At 39.3% G+C, this 17,833-nt stretch overlaps 1 protein-coding gene across 2 annotated transcripts in view; it reads left to right on the forward strand.

The window, feature by feature from the left end:
- LARGE1 (LARGE xylosyl- and glucuronyltransferase 1) overlaps window positions 1–17,833 on the forward strand; it is a 276,230-nt gene that overhangs the window by 208,717 nt on the left and 49,680 nt on the right. For both annotated transcript variants that reach the window (XM_064702500.1, XM_064702499.1), the window contains one exon: window positions 4,269–4,373. In XM_064702500.1, the coding sequence (XP_064558570.1) occupies window positions 4,269–4,373 (105 nt within the window). The remainder of the gene's footprint in view (window positions 1–4,268; window positions 4,374–17,833) is intronic.

Raw genomic sequence — 17,833 nt, forward strand, 5'->3', positions numbered from 1 at the left:
AAAATGGAAGAGGGGTAAAGTTTTTTTCAGGAAGAACTGAGCAAGGGGCTGTTCAATGTCACCCAAGTATTTGGTGTCACAGCTGGGAGCTGAGTTAAGGTCTGGAGTCCCCTTCAGGTTCTGAGTTACAGCATAATGCTTTCCCCTCCATTAGCCACCAAAAATCTGTGAAGCAAAAGCAGAATTAATGGCACTGAGTTGTCAGCTTCAGAAGTGTCTGTTTTTCCATGGAAACCTCTTCCCAGCAACAGCCAAGCTTCTCATTGTGAGGGAGCTGTCAGGCAGCTGTTCTGTGCAAAATGCTGTAGCTGCAGCTGCTTTCTGGAGAAGTCTCAACCCATGGCCAGGCAGCACACAGCCCCATTCCCAGCAATCCAGCTGTAATTCTTCCTGCCTGGTAATTTTTCACAGTGGTCATGCCAGAATCATTGCCTTGTTTTCTCTTGTCTGGCTGTTAGTGGTGATGTATGAAGAAGTAAGAAAGACAGCTTAATTTTCATAAGCTAACTTGTGCCTGGAGTAACAGAGAGTGAGAGGAGTGCACTTAATCATAACTGCAGGACCAGAACAGAAAATGATAGAGCTTTTTCTGTTAGTTGTGGTATTTTATTATAATAACTCTTAGGAAGAAGAAACCAGCAGCTCAGAATGCTGAAAGGTTCAAATCCATTACAGCAGGCACCGTGTTCTCATCTGCTGGAAGAATAGCTCACATAACTCCTTTATGCTTGCCTTTTCCAAAAGGCCGTGCTGGGAGGGACCTCTAGTCTATGCTGCCCAGAAAAGCTGAATTCAGACTGATGTAAGATCAGAGGTGAAGTGAACCTGGTGATATTTCCTACAGAAGTGTGAGCACCTTGCAGGGGAGGCACAAAGGGTGGCAGAGGGACAGGCTGGCTGTGCTCAGAGAGCTGTTCAACGTGCCTCATGTCTGTAACTTTGTGATGCACTTGAAAAAGTAAATAACTAAATGAAATAGCTGGTACTGGACAGATATTCTCACAATGACTCTTTAAAGAACAAAATTGCATTAAAACACTGAGTGAAAGCTTTTTAGTGAATTTTTAGTTGGCTGCAATTGGAAGGATGAAACTTGGGATTTTTTTTTTGTTTGTACTTTGAGACACATAATGTATCTATATATGTAGTCTATAGAGTATATATTATGCATCTTTATTATATGTAACATGAGGATGGTTCTACATTCTTAGATGTTATTTTTATATCTTCAGATCAAAATATTTGGGGAATGTCTTCCAGAAAATATTTCTGATTTTCTTTTTTTCTGTATTGATTCAGAATGAAAACCTTTTTGGAAACATTAATATTTACTATGCAGCTGAAGTTCTATTTTCTGGATTACTTCTGCCTTAAATCAAGATCACAGAGACAATGTAAAGGGAAATAAAATTTATTCTTTAGCAAGACAGCAACACTATTCCAGCCTAGAGAAAATAGAAATATAACTAGAGAAGATGGAAAGCATATCTCCATAATTTTCTCCAAGGTGGCTTGGGAGACAAGCTATCACATCTGCCTAATAGGCTTTTATGCACCAGTAAGAGTTACAACAGCCTGACAAGTTGCATAATGCTCTACCCTAGGACAGTGTGTGAATGTGTGCACGTTCCCAGGCCATTGCAAGAGCACACCAGAGCATGTTAGCTCATACATTTTACTGTGTGTTTGTGACAAGCTAAGAGGGCATGTACAGGCAGTTTTTCCAGCTCAGTTGATACGCAGTAAGTCGCATTATCTGATCCATGTATCTGAGCCTTAAAGCTTACATGATGTTCATTTCTGCCTTTGTCTGTGTCCCATACGAAACCTCAAGGAGTACTGGTGAAAGTGAGGTTTTTTCTGGTGTCATCAAAAATAAAGGGAAAATACAGAAAGAAATTATACAGCTACAGTAAATACATGCCAACATAATTTCCTGAACCTTTTTTAGTTTATCTTGGCATGAGAAATAATAATTGAGAAAAAAGTATTTCAGGGGTAAGTTACTGGAACTGAGATTTTGGACGGGTACGTGGGAAATGAAAACCATTGACAAGCATTAAGGTTTGTTCATTTTTCCTTATCCATTGGTTTAAAGGCTGAAGTCTGTAGCATGTTGGGAAATCCATGAGGCTAAAATAATGAAAGCAGATTGATGCTCCGTGGTAAAGAAGTTTGGTATCTGCTAGTTGCAAATGGAATTCTGACATTTCTTTTGCTGGTAGCTGTACTATCCTGAGAAGGATCGGTGGACTGCTGGGTTGTGAAATGTGCTGTTAGATTATGGACAGGGTCAGTCTCTTCCTACCAACTATGCCAACCCATTCCAGCCCAGCTGCACCTGTATTTTCTATTGGTTTGGGTTTTTTATTTCTCTTCATCCCTTATTAGCCAGTGTTTCTTATCTTGATTTATTCTACTTCAGCTGTAAGGGAGTGGCTATAAACAGGCAGACTTCCAGCTGGGAGTCAGCAAGTGTTGGCTTAAATTGTGTCCTTCGGCCTCTTTTTGCCTTAGGCTCCTTTCAGCCAGTTGAGATCCCTTTCATATTTCCTCACAGTATATGGCTTGTGAAGTCTGATGTGCTGTCCAGAGTGTCCCATGTGTCTCACAGGTTGAGAGATGCTGTCATTTATCTGTATGAACAGAGCTGCTTAGGATGTGTTTGCCTCTGGCTTGTGATTGCCTTCACTTGCTTGTGCATTGCACTCTGTTAGTATTACCAGTTTTCAGTAGCACTATTGGGTTTGATATGATCCTTTTGCTCTCTCCTAGCTTTTCCACCTTCTTTAAAATTTATTTATGGGATCTAACATGAAAAATTGTATATACTGTATAATAAATATGTAAGGGAATAGGAGATACATCACTGGAAAATAAGGTGAGGAGTATTATGTTGTCATTAGGATGATGCTAGAGTGGTGTGGAGTGGATTTGTTAATCTCTCAAAGTTATTTTTAGATTGATTTCCATTCACTTATTGAAAAATTTCCTAGTGTTCTGATTGGTTTTTTTATATGCATTGACCAATCACTGCTGCTTACACTCTTTGAAACAGCATTCAAGACACATTGAGGTTACTGACATTCCACTGAATTGCAGATACCACAGGAGAGTGTATTGCAATCACCTTTCAAACCAGTTATAAAATTGAGTTAATCATATCTGTCTCTGTGTCTCGTTCTCAGCCCAACCTTTGTGTTGGACCATACTGAAATAGCTGTGGTTTTATGTAAGCAACATACAATGGTCATTTCAGGCTTGCAGTGCACTGCTGTGACAATACACACAATTTTACAAGCTTAGCTGGGATTTGAAAATGAGCCTTCAAAGCATGATGCTTAATTGCTTTCTCAAAAGATTGCAAAATAATTTCCAGTACTAGTCTCAGTGCCCTCACTGAGCATGTCCCTCTTTCAAAGCACCATTCCTTTTACTTTCTCTGACTAGATCCAAATGCAGTCCTCCCCTTCCCTCCATCCTCCATTACCACAGCATCCTTTCAATCACTTCTCTTATTTACATTTTATACACCACATTTTAGGATACATAATTAAGTCCTTATCTATACAAACATTCATTTCTCGGTTGATTTTTAAGCAGTGCAAACCTTCTAGACACATTTGATTTAAAATACATTTTACTCTAGCTGAAGCCAGCTGCTAATCAATGCAAGATAAACTGAAATAAAACTGAAGTCGTAATTTCTATGCAGCATTCTACACAGGCTCACCCAAATGACTTCTAAATTACTCTCTTAAATTAAAACAGTGCAGCTTTCTTATGTAGGTAAACTTTTCAAATCCAGTATTTTTTGAAGCAAAAGGGATGTGTCACTCTTTTTTCTCAGTCACTTTTTGTGACATTGAGCCTTATTCTTCAATTATGTTATCTCCATCAGAGTATGAACAGATCTTCATATTAGATGATCATTTTACCAACACTTAATTCTCCATCATTGTATTCCAAAATCAAGCAGCATTCAGATTTGTCTGGATGACATATTTCTGTCAGCATGACAAAGGTTCCCACAGCGTTTAATTACTCAGGCTAGCCAGGGAAGAAATGAGCCATGCTGAATTTCTGTTCCAGGCCTGCTTGTCTGTTACATAAGCTGGCTTCTTCTGAAGGCATGGAAGGAAGGAAGGCAGCACCCCATCTTCTGCCTTCTCCTTCCACTGGTTGTCCCTCTCCAGATTTCCTGTGTTTTTTCCATTTATTGACTGTCTTATATCTTATGATATTCTTGCAATTTGCTCATTTTCCAGGGCAGCAAGTTCTTGGCTTGGTGGAGAACCAGAGTGATTGGTATTTGGGCAATCTCTGGAAGAACCATCGGCCCTGGCCAGCGCTTGGGAGAGGCTACAACACAGGTAGGACCTGAGGGTTTGCATTGAATTAACATCTGCAGTCAGTCTCCTGGTACAGAGAGTATGAGGTGCCGTAACTGGCACCTCCCTTCCTAAGCTACAGCTAAATTTGTCTTTCTGAAAAGGAAAAATGATGCAATGTAATGCATTTTGGAATTTCTGGTCTTCTCTAAATGGTGTTAGAAAAGATTGTGTGATATTCTTGGGGAGGACCAGAGTTTTTCAGCAATCTGACAGGTCCTCAGCACATCTCCTACAAGATTTCTGTCCACAATGACTTGTGACTTGTATATAGGCCCAGCAAGAGGGAGTGAATAGGAGTTGATAGTTTTATGTAGAGAAATAAATGGTATCACAAAATGTGAGCCAAATAACCCCTGCAGAACACCAACTGGGTCATAATTGTCCTAAGAAAATGCAAGCTACTGGCCTTCAGTTTCTGCTGCCATGAGAAAGGAATAAAGGCACTAGATCAGAGAATTTATTAGGTTACAAGAGACAGATCTTCCCACTGTGTGTTTGGTATGTGAGAAAACATACCAGGTGCATACAGAACACACACATACACCTAAATCATTTCATTGCAGGCCTTTAAATGCTGATGCAGTGAGTTCAGTTCTCTCTCTCTCTTTGTAATAAAAGGGCAGAACAGATGGTGAAGCCTCCATTTGGAACAGATGAGTCCATTTAAATATCCCTGAACTATCAGGAAATTACTCACCATAAAAGTGATTTTGCTTCACAGAAATAGATTGGATTAAATTAAACAGACTAACTAGAAAAAGGATTGAACAAGTTGTGTGTTGGGTCATCTGTATTTCTATATTCATATGTATATTTGTGGGAATCCCACTAGTTTTTGTGAATGTGCAGTTTAGCCTCTGCAGAGCATCTCTGTTCTCTGGAAATGTTCAAAAGAATAGCCTAACAGAGCACAGATTGGTGTGGAAACAAGATGTTGGCAGAATAGGTTTGTTTCCTAACTCTTTTTTGGCAGAATTGCAAATAGAAAGGCTAGGTCTGCCCATCCCTGTTCCCCAGCCCCCTCAAAGCATGAGACAGAGATAAGTTTCATGGATTTTTCCTGAAATCTGAAAGCTTGTGTTATACAAAGTTGAACTTGTTGGTGTCAATTCAGTTCACTGTTACACCACAAAACAGTATCTTTTGTTCTACTGAGAAATGACCACCTTCTATAGCTACCTTCTTTCTGCTGTATTTTTGCTTTTTCCTTTCTGCCATTCTAATGCTGGCAGAGAGAATCTGGCACAACCACATAAGATCAGAATAATGCAGTAATGTATGGTGGGTAGTATAAAATACATATATTTATATCTAAAATGCTAACGTTAAAAAAAAATCTGTAAGGCTTTAACTTATGTTGTCTTAACTTACTCGTCCAAATGGTTTATAGGAATACCAAATGTCAGTATCACATAAACCTAACACTGAAAGCAAAAATAATCAAATATCTGCAGTCCTTCACATACACTGCATGTGTTTATTCTTGTATTAATACATATCTATCAAGCCATGCAAAATCCCATAATCCTGCACAAGATTTATTTTCCTCACAATTTCTTTCTTCACACAACTTACCTTGTACTTATAAAAACTCTTTTTTTAGAAAGAAAACCAGAAGGTAGATAATGTATGGAAGATTGACAAGTGATCATAAGAAGTGGAATGTTGTTTTTTCAAGGATGTGGAACAAGAGGTCACTGAGTGAAACAGAGCAACCTCTGAGAAGTAGGAAACAAGGTTATTGACAGAATCAACACCCTTTAATATAAATTCCTTGATTGAATTAATTGTTTGCCTCAGTAATCTAGCAGAGACTGGAGGTATACATTTCTCAGGGAAGATGAGACTGGCTCTTGTGTAATGGGTTCAGTAAATAAAAATAATCGACACTGAACGCAACGGTGTGGCCAAGGAGGATTCAGAAAACTAAAGCAGGGGGACTCCAAAAAGAGGGGCAGTATCTCTAAGCAAAACACTCATGAAGGCAGCAGTCCAGGAGGGGGAAGGCATGGAAATCAGTGCCTAGAGCTGTACTTAGGAACTCCGAAAGGGCCCCCAAACCCCTGAAACTTTAATGAGCTAAACAGAGCTGGATCATGGGGAGGCTCTCAGACAGACTTTGCTCTTGCTCTTGGGAGAGTATTTACTACAGACCTAGGATACAATCCTAAGAAAAGAGATTTTTATGTGAGCCTCTTCAGCCAGACCTAACCCTGGCAGATTTGATTTTGAAGCACCTCTCAAAGTCAAAAGTGTTCTACTGCTCCTCACAGTTTCTGAAGATAATTTCTCTTTCACTCTTATCTTTCTATGCCTGAGCCTCTCTGGACAACATATAGGTTGGGAGAGTCCCAGAAGGCAGGTGTATTAAAGGCAAGGATATGTTTGTTCCTTCTTCGCTGGTTCTTTAAACCCAGTAAGCTTTTGCACTCCTCTCTTCCTTGTATGCCCAGGACAGATCTCCTGACGGCCAGTACAGATTTTCAAGGAAAGATTTTATTTGGTTGTTTTTCATTCTTCCTCATTTGCACAGGCAGATAATCCAAGTCATACTTTAGTCGATGATAATATAATTGTTGAAAAACCAGACCAAACCCAAAGTCAGATGATTTCATTAGTGTTTAAGGTGTTCTTAGTTAGAACCATTCTTTATTTGTGATAACGTTCTCTTCCTCAAGCATTTTAAACACAATTCCTTCTGTACCACAAAAGCTTCCAAGTTTTTTTCTGTACTCCACTGGCAAACACTCAGTAAGCTGCTTAATCAAATGCCCTAATCATGTATCATCCACTCCATGCTGATTGTCTGCGCTGAGTTAACTCTTCCAGATTCCTCATACACTAATTCAAGCACAATTTCTTGCTATGTAACTATATTATCTTAAACTGACTAAACTGTGCTTTTGAAAGTATTGCTACACTATGATTTTTCTTTGTACAGATGTTAAACTGACAGCTTCAGAGTTGCACTGTGTAGTTTGATGTTCATTTCGGGAGTAACAGTCATCTTAGTCCTCAGAAAAAAAGCATCTTATAAAAGAAATTCTAACATAAAAGCTTTTAGTATTTTTTAGTACTTTTTGTCTATCTTGTACTTTCCATCATGGTGGAGAATAGCTTTTAAAAGCAGTCTCTGGTGACTGTTAAGTCTTCTGACCACTCCTTCAGGGGGGTGATTCACCCCTGGCTTCTCTGGCTTTAGTGCAACAGAGCCAACTTCCCTCAGCTGAGAATGGACCCCATGCCTGCCAAATGGAGCTTTGGGATAAATCTATAATTTGGGTGCTGGGGGTAATTTTAAAAAACTTTGGCCCTGGGGATTTCAGACTCCTCGACTACAGAAGCCCACACTGAAGATTTGAGGCTCAACTGAAATGCACTGGCTCAGTGGAGCCACCAGAAACTATAAGGATGTGTCTCAACAGCTTGAGCTGAGAATTCATACTCCCACACTGGGAAATGTGACATTACCAGATTTGTGGATTGGGAACAGAAGGGAATGGCTAGCACCTAACGATTACTAGGCTACATGTGTACTGTGCCTTTATTACTCCTGTGTTTGTAATGACTGGAAGAGTGCTAGAATTAATCTCTCTTCTTTATTGTTTCCCTGAAAAAAAGAACCAGTGGAATTGGAAATTGAAAGCATATGTTACGTCATTTTTGCATTATATTTAACAAATTTGAATGGTGAAAGACAAGCATAGAACAGACTGTTTATATGAAATAAGCCTGGATCACATCTTGTGCTCCTTCATGATGATGTTGTGCATCTTCAGTGCAGAAAACAAATGACTGGGAAGCAGTGCAGAGTGGGCTGTTGGTAGTCATGGCACTGCCTGTGGTCCTGCTTCAGAAACCTAGTAGCAGCTTTCCACCAAGCTCCACAGGCTTCTGCTCATGACATTGTGGTAATTGTACTCAAGTATGTTGGCTGCTTGGGAGAGGAGGATGCTGTCAAATTGTCTTAGTGAATGAAGAAGTCAGAAAAGTCATGGTTTATAGAACCTTTTAAACCCACCATGGTGGCCTGACCAAGCCTAGCCATGCCCCCTCTAACGCCATTGCAATATTCCTGTCTGCCATTAATCCGAACATAAGTCATGTGTGGTAACAGAAGAGCTGTCATTAGGGTTGGGTCAAAGTACCTTTGGAGCCTTTGCAAACAGATGAAAAATGTATTTTAATGATTAAAAAACCAATGACAAGTCAAAAAGCAGCACTTTCTTCATCTACTTAGGTTCACACTGTGCCAGTTTTTTGGATTAGATTTTTCTTCTTTTAAGACACCATGAGTTTACTCAGTAAATACTGTTCTCAATGCAAAGCATGGTGATACACATGAGCTTCATACATGTAAAGGTGCCTTCGAAGTACAAATACTGTGCACATTGTCCAGGTAGCAGTTTAGGAATGCCAGCCTCTCGTTGCTTTTAGTCTCAACAGGAAATATCAGTCTGTTTGTGTCAAAGGTGGGACGCTAAAGCAATAATTCTGCTTTTTGATGACCACATGCCTATCTTTGTTGTCTATAATCTGTAGCTTGCACTTAAAAATAAACTATCTTAAAGCTGACTATCCTCAAAGAATATCTTCATTTCAGGTCTTTCTCATGCACTTTCTAAAGCATGTGATGTACTGAGAACTTGTTTACAGCATGTTTGACATTTCTGAAATGAGGGTCAGTATGTCTTTGATTTTGAAAATGAGGTCTCTAGTTTGAGAGGCCTATCCATGTAGTAAAGGCATTACTGTGGCTGACTTAGTCTACTGTTCATGGCATTCTCTCAGATACCTCCTCTACTCCTTAGCAATTTCATGTCTCAGCCCCTGCAAAAACTGTATCTAAAAAACACCACCAGACTTGTTTTGAAACACTGAAAACATTTATCTTGTAGGAAACCTGTGATTAAAAAAGATGGCATTTTGACAGTCTATACCAGATTCTAGTTGTATAGGAGTAAATAAAATTTATTTCTTTTTAGTTGATTAAACTGTCTTTGTTTTGGGAGTTTTATTGATCTGACCTGAGTCCATACTGTAAAGTTCTCCATGTAATGTACATAAATCAGGCATTTAGATGTACCATTCCAATGTAATGATTTAAAAAATCATTTTGAAGTGTTTTATTTTTAGCTTGATCAAGGCAGTTCTTTATGTGAACATACATACCTTGATCAGTAATTATGTTGTCCAGCAGTCTGAAGTGCCCTCTTTATTGTAGAGGGACAATGATTAGCAGGTTAAATTTGGATGAAAGACTTGCACATAAAAGCTTAGTAAAGGCATTGAGGTGTCTACAGTGAGAACAAAACCTTCTATTATATGATGGGAGAAGCCCAGACAAATGCATAGTGATAGTAAAACCAGTACGTTTTCTTCTGAAGTGCAAGTTCACTTTCCAGGTTCTCATTGTGCTCATAAAAGTGATTGTGGAAAGACAGTTCCTTTCTGTAGAGACAGAGGCAGCAGTTTTAGCCACAGTCCCGAAACAAAGAAAAGAGGCATCACAGTTGGACTCCATCTTTGGACTCTTAATAGGGAGCTTGTCACAGAAAGGAGCAGAGAGACTAAGATGTCTTTCTACCGCGTGTCAAAGTCATTCCACTAATAGTGTGCTAACAAAACCAGTTGGATTTGGTCATAGTTGGATCCTCTTAGGATCTCTTAGGTGCTAGGGCAACCTAGCATTTTGTGTTTGGGCAAACTAAGTTCAGGACAAACCTTTCCTCTTTAAAAAAATACCAAGAGACTTCAAAAGAGAAGAATCTGCAAATCTTGTGGATTACACACAAATCTCAGAAGAAGCAGCTCATTTCTTGCCTTTCCTCATTGTTTTGTCTTTATGTTCAGCCATGTCCTGGCTTTAATTGCTCGTGCTGTAGCTCCTCTGCCTTCCCTTCTGCACCAGTCTTTGTCAAAGTGAGCTCAGAGGAGGAAGGAGTGCTGCAGTACACTCCAAATGCAGATCATCTCTATACAGTTGTACTCAAGAAAGTCACAGACAGTGAAAAGAGAAGTTTTCCCCAAGTAGAATTCTTGAATTATAGGCAATTTAGATCAGAAAAGATCTCCCAAAGTCTTTTGGTACTCTTCCCATTGAAAATCAGCTCAGGTTGCTCAGGGCCTTTTCCAGCTGAGTTTCAAGTGTCTTCATGGATACCTCTCAGAGCAGCCTGTTCCTGTATTTAGCCACTATTTTTCTATTCAGTGAAAAATAAAAGTAAAAATTCATATTATGTAATTAGATTTTCTTTTCCTGCAGTATGTGACTATTATCTCTCATTCTGTCTCTGTGCATCTGTTAGAAAATTATTGTTCCATTAAGTAGTTTTAGAAAGCAACAGGAGATCCCTCAGTCTTCTCTTCCCCAGGCTGAAGAAGGCCAGTTCTCCCAGCTTATCCTTATGCGTGCCAGGCCTATGACCATTTGAGTTGCTCTCTGATGGATTTACTTCAGCGTATCAGGGTATTTATTTGACTGAGGAATCCAAAACAGTGCTTCACATGTGTCTTAAATGTGCTGAGCCAAGAGTGGTATCACCTCCCATGACCTGAGGGCTGATCTAGCTCAACATATGGAATATTGCCCCAAGGTCACACTGCTGGCTCATGTTCAACTTGCTGTCCACCCAATCCCTTAGAACTTCTCCTGGAAATCTCCTTTCTATCCACCTGACCTCCAGCATGTACTCTCCATTCAGAAATAGTCCTTTTCAGGACTTTCTGTTGAATTTTAGGAGCTTTCTTTTACCCACTTGTCCAGCCAAGGACCCTGTGTAGCTGCCCATCCCCAGGGAATTGGGCCACAGCCCACCATGTGGTGTCATGTGTTACATTGCCTAGGACACATTCTGTTCCATTTCCAGATCATTATCCTGAATGCTTAACAGTATCAGGCTCAGTACCAGCTCCTGTGGAATGCCCTCTGTAACTGGCCACCACCTGGGTGCTTTATTGCTGAACACAACCCTCCAAGCTTGGCAGTCCAACTTTGCAATCTCCTTACCCAAACTGTACCTCAGTTTGGTTATATGAGCATGATAAACAGCTCCTTAAGCAAATCCCTGTATTTCTGTTGGGAACCTAATCCTTCTCTCTGTTACTAGAAAATAAGTGGTTGTGCAGGAAGGATTATGTTTCCTGGGCTTTTTTTTTTAAATGCTGCAGTTAATTTCCAGGCTTGTTCATTGTGTGCTGCTGCTTTCATTCCCCTAATCCATTTCTTAGAATGTTCTATTCCTCCTGAATCTCACTCAGTCAATAAACTGCCCATTAAGGGGAGGGGGGGGAGGCAGGAGGAAGTTTTCTGCTTTTACCTGAATATGAAACTCCAAACCTCTTTGTCATCCTATAGAAATAGAAAGAAATACCTTTCAGGTCATTCAGCCCTGAACCACATCTCCTCCTTTGTTGGTCAGGTGTTGAGTGAACACCAGACCCAGAAAAGCTGACAGGTTCTTGCTCACTGTGCCCATTGTTACAATTAGCCTTGTGGACTACTCTTAATATTAGAAACTGCTTTTGCAAGCTCTTCTCCACCGTGATGGAAAGTATAAGGCAGATACTGTTAAGATTAAAAGCCAACCAAAATAATTAGCACCTGTACAGGGTGCATTTTTCCTCTTCACATAGTCCCAGGTGGAAACCTTGTAAAATTGTTGGTATTTTGACCCCTATTGAATATGATGCCTCTGAGAGGATCAAAACCAAAAAGCCAAACATAATTTAAAGCAGTGGTCTCTGTTACCATTCGCTTTTTGCTGCTTTCTGTGGAAGAATAAAACATAGATAAGTATCATGGATAAGGTCCAGATCTGATATAAATGCCTGACTCTTGCATTAAAGAGACTTAAGCTGATTTTCAAGAGCTAAGGATTAAGAAACAGATTATTTTTTCTTTTAAAGGTGGGTGGTTCTTTGGTGGAGAGTCTCAGATAAATTACTTTTGGAAGACATACTTGCTTTCAACGGGGTAAATAGCCAGCAAATTTCAACAAACCTCCTCAGTTTTTATCCATAAAAACCAGTTTTGTGTGATCCCTTTTTCGAAACATGCCTGCACACCGAGATGCAATGACTGGACCTCCCTCACAGTAACCCTGTACAATCTGTATTATTCTGTGATTCCTCTTCAGCACAGCTCACCCAAAGTCCAGTTCCTCTGGCTTTTTGTAGAGTTGTGACACTCACTCACTCACAATTCTGTGTTTTGAGGCTCTGACATGAAGAATTCTATGTTCAGGAAGAATTAAGAGATGCATGACAATCATCCATACCCAGGATGGGTAATTGGATGAACTCCAGGTTTGTTATGATTGACAAAATACTTTGTGTGATCATTGGATGTACAAGTAGAGTAATTTCAAGTATGAGTACAGGAGAGGCATTTGTTTTGTATGGAATGGAGGCTTCTTACTCCTGTCACACCTGATGTCTACACTGCCAGGTAACTTAGCTGCCCAGTTCATTCTTCACTTTTGTCTCCCTCTTTATCCACAGGACACAGAAATTAGTTGTACCCTGTCTTTCTCAGGAACCAAACTGTCTTTCATTAAAAAAAAAAAAAAATTAGTGGAATTTTTTTCATTGTTCACTTCAGGAAGTATTTCTGGAAGGTAGCATGGATAGGACTACGCTCCATTTGGCACCTCTTTCTAATCCTCAAGTGTGGCATCAGAACCTTAATATTTCACATGCCCTGATGACATTCTCCAGCACACACAACACAGACCCTCTGTTCCTTGCTAAAAACACCGCAGTCTAGAAAACTGTGACATGGCTCTCTCATAATGTCATCCACACTGAGAAATGCAAACAGGATTATCATTCTGTCTGACAACGGAAGGAGCATAACCAGACCTCAGAGACAAGTGCTGTGCAGGATGGATGTGGCCAGCAGGGCGTGCTCAGGACAGAGCCAGGCCCTGAGCAGAGCATGCTCACCCCCAGCTGCACACACACTACAACAAGGGCTTTGGTGCTCTGCCTGCTGGGCATCACTTCTTGGACTGTATATGTTTTAATATACTTGTCCAGGGCTAAGCTTCACAGGTCAAAGATGACCACTCAAAAATTTGCAAAATTCAGCAATGATACTGGAAAATTTCCCATGAAGTTTGGAAAAATGGTTCCAGGAGCTTATCTGGGAGCAAGTCAAAGGATAATTTGATCCTTGGTTATTAATATTCAGAGGAGAAAATAACATTTCTTAATAGAGGGCTTGCCAATTTAGCAAAGGTTCAGCAAGATCAAATGACTGAAGGTTCAAAGAGATGTTCAAATTAGAATAAGGGAAGCACCCTGCATCAGGGTAATTACGCATTGGAATAACTTATCAAAGTTTGTGGTAGACTGTCCATTGTTGTAAATTTTTAAATAGAGACTGATTTTTTTTTCTAGAAGTTATGCTCTAGTAGGCCCATAACTGATTTTGAAAAATCCTATGACCTCTGTTATGCCAGAATGAAAAATTATCCTTTCTGACTTTATCACCTAAATAAATATTGAATCAGGAGGTTTTTTTTCTGTTGAAGCCACCTAAGCACACAGGCAAATGAAGCCATAGTTAATCTTGTGTGTAAGAATTTACTGCAGCTTTAGTATTGAAGAGAAGAAAAGTTCTTTAAAACTTTGTAAAAATTTTCGACATTCACACCCCTCCCCCCCAGTATCACTTTTCATTTTAAATCTCACATTTCAAAATAATTTATAATAAGATGTGTACCTGGCCATCTTTTAGCTAGTGGCCCCTTTCGGCACCTTCATGACGTGTTTCAGACACGTGCAGAGATGTGTCAGCTCATCCTCGTGCATGGCTGTGCTGTGAGATGTCCTTGAGACAGATCTCCACTTCTTATGGCCACTGCCATGGTGATGCAGTGTATAAAGGCTGAAACCTCCCTCCTCTCTCCCTTTGCAGGTCTGAGGTTAGAATGTGTTCTCTGAGGTGTAAAAGTGCTCAGCAAAAACTTTCCCAGTCTTTTGCATTTTATGAGATTTTAATGATGTGCCTCTTACAGGGCTTTTTCCCTTCTTAGAAGCCATTTCCATAGTTTACCAAATGAGAACTCCCTGGAATATTTCTTTTTTGGCTCTAAAATGTAATTTCTCTGTGCTATATATTCAAAGGATCACAAAAAAAAAGCCATGTAAGGAGCTTCTTCACAGATGGTTTTTGTCTCCAACAACCCTTTGCACAAGGTTCAAGATACAGGGTTTTGAGAAAGGTTACTATCCTTAATGTCTTCCTTGATGCCCAAACAAGTACAGCAGCTGGGAATAACCCCTAATTTCCATTTTTTACTTTTCTAATATTTCTGTTATTTTCCAGCCATGTTGTTTTCCATGTTAGGTGAATCTTTTCAGCAATTTGGGCTGCTAAGTGTGTGAATTTTTACTGCTTGGGGTTTTATATGCTAGGGATCTGTGTGAGAGAAGGCCAGTTTCTTCAGGTCTAGAGAAGATTTTTCTTTGCTGACCTCTGAAAGGCCTGTGGAATTGTTAGTTCGTCTCACAAGACTCTGGGAAATAAGAGGATAGAGCGTTACTGAGCAGGATGGTCTCTAAGTAGCAGAGGTATTCCTCCATAGACCTGCAAAAAGTCTTATGGCTCGTGTTTCCTCTCCTCCAGACCTTCTGGACTCTGGAATCAAGGAAATTCCTCTGTAGCAGCTTTGGGGCTTAAAGAAAGTCGGAGAAATTCCCCCAGAAGTGGAAGTCATTAAATAGAAGATAGAAAACATGTTTATCTTCTTCCACATTGCCCAGGAAGAATAGCATCTAAGCAGTAAAGAATCAGAAAACTGGGACATTCTGAGCTACAGTGAGCAGCTCTATAATAAGAAGTTAGAAATATGCTTGAGTAAAACATTCATCTTAATTTGGCCTAAGGAAAAGTAGCATACTTGGGAAGAAGAGAATAAAGAAAGTAAAAGTTTTCTATTTCATTAAATGGTCATCAGGAAGTGTAAACAAAATGTTTATAATGCTTCAGGAGGAACCAGCCTCCCAACAGAGTGACTGCACAACATTTCAAATTGCCCTCTATGACAACTTTCACTTTTAATACATGTGCAGAGAAAACGAGGGCTATTGCATTCTGTCACCGTGCCTGGAGGGACGCTCACTTCCTTTCAAAACAGCTTCTCAGCCCTGTTCAGTTTTCTGAGAGAAAAGTTCCAATGTGGATCATCATTTATTCTCAATGAACACATTGTACATCCGTGTGAGTTTTTTATTAGTTTGGGTATTTTAGATTGTGAAAAGCTTTTTTGAGAAAAAAAGACTGGTGCATGAAATTCATAGTTAAATAATGTATCAGGATGCTCCAGAAATGTGCTAGAATGACAAGTCCTTTCAGTCACATCATGTTAAAAGCTATAGAAAAATACGGCTTTATTACAGTAATGATATGGCTGGTCAGATTATGAGCAACAGATAGTCCATAAACCAAGTGAGATAAATGCTGTGAATTTCATCCACACAAAGATGTACATTTTAAAACGTGTGCAGTGGCTTGTTTTGGAATTCTAACTTTAATTTAATGTTTTAATCCCTAACAGCCATATACTTAGGTTTTTCTGTTTGCTGTTTTCCACTGTGGGTGGAAAAGAGAGGCCGCAGTCAGTGCTGTGGAGCTGTGGCTCAGTGGATTCCAAATGCAGTCCTTACCAAAACTGGTCCTTGGAGCCCTGACCAGCAAAGCCATAGTCACACCCCTAACACTGCACACTGGGACAGTTTCCATTGACTTCAAGTACAATAAATGAGAATGAAAAGAAGTTGCAAGTATTTGCTAGAGTACTCAGCAATCAGCACTATCATGGAGCCTCTCCTAGGACAGCAGAGCTACACAGCTCTTCCACAGCACTTAACACAGAGTTCAAATTTTGGGTGCCAAATCTGATTCACAAAACATGGTAAATTACTGCCCTAAATGTCTGGGTCAGATATTTATTGCAAAATCTGCATAATTTCAGGCCTGTTTAACATGTTTTCTCTCAGACTCAGTAAGTTCATTATTTCTCTCAGACTCAGCGGTTTGGTGTTGGTGTGCTGCTTAGCTATGGCAAAATCCCAGTAATTTTTTTAAAACTCACTATTGCTTTATGATAGATTTTGAAGCGTGTCTTACCTGTCTGTTTTGGATATTATGATGATATCTGCTTGTTATTTGTCTGGCTGGTTCAGTATTGCAGGCCTGATTTCAAGAAGAATTTTTAAAAACCTGACAGGGATGGATTCTGAGGTACTACTCATATAAGATGGCATTGCCTCAAGGCTCACAAAGGCATCCTGTTCCACCCAAAAGGAACAGGCAAGATCCTACAGAAAATTATTTCTTAGGAGTTACATTTTCTTCCCCCACAACACTGAGTGTTTTTTTCAGGCACTTTGAAAGGCCCATTGTAATAAATTGATTGAGTTTGAAAGCTTGTCCAGTTTCACTATAACATCTCTAAGTGATTCTGTTTTGTCTTAAAATGTTGTTTATTACTTCCAGCTCTACTATATGTTCCTCTCTGAATTTCAGGAGTAGCTGTTGTCTTTGTTCCAGAAGCAAGAGGTGGGGATGCTTGGTAGTATTCCAAGGGAAATGGCTGATCTTTCTGCAGACTTTCAATTTACTGTTCAGAAAAATTAAATAAAATATTTTGTTCTGGAGCAGATTAACAAAAGCAAACAAAAAAGAAGAACAAATTTGCTGACATGCCTTAAAGCATCTCTGGAAACCATTAATGAAAACATTGGAAGAACAAAAAAGTTGGTTTAGATTGAATCAAAAAATGGGATAAGGATGGAAAAGGTGACTCCAAAAGATTGGTTAGACCCAAAATAGAAAATTTATTTTCCTTTTCCGATCTTGTAATAATTTTCTATAAGATTTTTAATTTGTATCAATTTTGAGATTAAACTTATTTTCAAGTAAATTAAGCTTTAAAATGTACCAAAAATATTTTGCAGTGTTTTCCAACTGAAACATTCTAATCCAAATATGTTAATTCAGGTTTATTGTCCTGTTTTATTCAATTTATTCACCAATTTTTTTTTTTTCATGCTTAGGGGGAGTTTTTTTATTTTGGTTTTAGAGCTGGGTTTTTTGTGTGTCCTTAAATGACATTTTTGAGAAACTGCTTTGTTTGTTTGTTTGCTTTCTTGTTTGTTTGCCTGTTTGAGCAGTTCAGAATCTGTCAAATTTTGGTAGTTCAAGCAAAATCTCATCAAGCAGCAGGAGAGAAATGCCATTCAAGTTATAACAAGACTAGGATGTTTTCCACAAATTTAGTAATAAAGCATTCTTTTTCTCCTAGATCTTTGAGATATTTACATCTCTGGATATGCCTGAACTATTTCCTCAGGAGAAGGAAAATAGGGTGCTCTGTGGCTAATCATAATTTGTTTAATACTCATGAGATGTTTGGGTTGCCACTTCTCTC

Source organism: Zonotrichia leucophrys, chromosome 1A (genome assembly GCF_028769735.1).
Source record: "Zonotrichia leucophrys gambelii isolate GWCS_2022_RI chromosome 1A, RI_Zleu_2.0, whole genome shotgun sequence".
Taxonomy (NCBI): domain Eukaryota; kingdom Metazoa; phylum Chordata; class Aves; order Passeriformes; family Passerellidae; genus Zonotrichia; species Zonotrichia leucophrys.